Source organism: Seriola lalandi, unplaced genomic scaffold (assembly GCF_002814215.2).
Source record: "Seriola lalandi dorsalis isolate HSWRI2012SDOR001 ecotype SW California unplaced genomic scaffold, Sedor1 jcf7180001979410, whole genome shotgun sequence".
Lineage (NCBI taxonomy): Eukaryota > Metazoa > Chordata > Actinopteri > Carangiformes > Carangidae > Seriola > Seriola lalandi.
Window position 1 is genome coordinate 1 of NW_019450076.1, and position 1184 is coordinate 1184.

At 49.8% G+C, this 1184-nt stretch overlaps 1 protein-coding gene across 1 annotated transcript; it reads left to right on the forward strand.

Annotated features, from left to right (window-relative positions):
• The first annotated feature begins 336 nt into the window (after positions 1-336).
• Positions 337-1155, forward strand: LOC111658381 (clavesin-1-like). The gene is made up of 3 exons (XM_023410887.2): positions 337-445; positions 725-948; positions 1044-1155. The coding sequence occupies exons 1-3, from the start codon at positions 398-400 to the stop codon at positions 1120-1122; spliced, it is 351 nt and encodes a 116-aa protein (XP_023266655.1). The 5' UTR covers positions 337-397; the 3' UTR covers positions 1123-1155.
• Positions 1156-1184: the final 29 nt, after the last annotated feature.

Below are 1184 nucleotides of genomic sequence, written 5' to 3' on the forward strand. Positions count from 1 at the left end.
CGAACCTCCGTCACCTCCGAGTGAGGACACGCCGCTGTCTCTCTCGTACAGATTAAAAACTGGATTCAGGAGTCTCAGTGGTTTGAACGCTGAAGTACTGAAGTTACTTCATCTTTCTTACCTGAACTGCTGCTGAATAATTAGTGAAGATTCGTTGCTGTTTAACGTTTACAGATGAACATTTTCTCAGTATTAATGTGAGAAGATTATAAACTGTTTATTACCTCTGTATTACATCGTGTCAGTGTTATTTTCATGTCCTGATGAGTCAGTGTGACGGCGGCGTCATGTCGCAGATCTCTGATCAGCTGTTCGACCCTCGTCTCGTCCTCAGGACAGTTTTCCCGCTCGCTTCGGAGGAATCCATTTTGTGAACCAGCCGTGGTACATTCACGCCATGTACACCATCATCAAACCCTTCCTCAAGGACAAGACCAGGAAGAGGGTGAACATGTTTACATCCTCCTCCTCCTTCCTTTCTTTCTCCTCCTCGGTTCAGTTCATACTGTACATCCTTCGCTCCTCTTTCCTCTCCTCCTCTTCACATCATCTTGTTCTGTTTTTTCTTTTCCTCCTCTTTTCTCTCGTCTTCTTCCTCTCATCTCCTTGTTTCCTCTCCTCGTCTCCTCATCTCTTCTTCTTCCTCTCATCTCCTTGTTTCCTCATCTTTTCTTATTTGTCCAGTCTCCTTGTCTCCTCATCTTCTTCCTCTCCTCCTCCTCAGATCTTCCTCCACGGTAACAACCTGAACTCGCTCCACCAGCTCATCCAGCCCGAGTGTTTGCCGTCGGAGTTCGGCGGGACGCTGCCGCCGTACGACATGGGCATCTGGGCGCGAACGCTGCTGGGACCCGACTACAACGACGAGACGGAGTACACGCTGACGTACGACGCGCTGCACGTCAGGGAGAACTGTGGAGGAGGAGGAGACAAGGAGATGATGAAGAGGTGAGGAGGAGGAGCGGGGACGAGAGTGATGTCATGTCATGTGATGATCACGTGATATAATGTTCTAGAGTTTCACTCACACTCGTGTGTTTCAGGTCTCAGTCGGCCGTTGAACCAGGAACTCTCCGACAAACCGACAGAGAGACCAGCACGCCGCTACTGGCCCTGGACTGAACACACACACACACACACACACACACACACACACACACACACACACACACACACACACACAC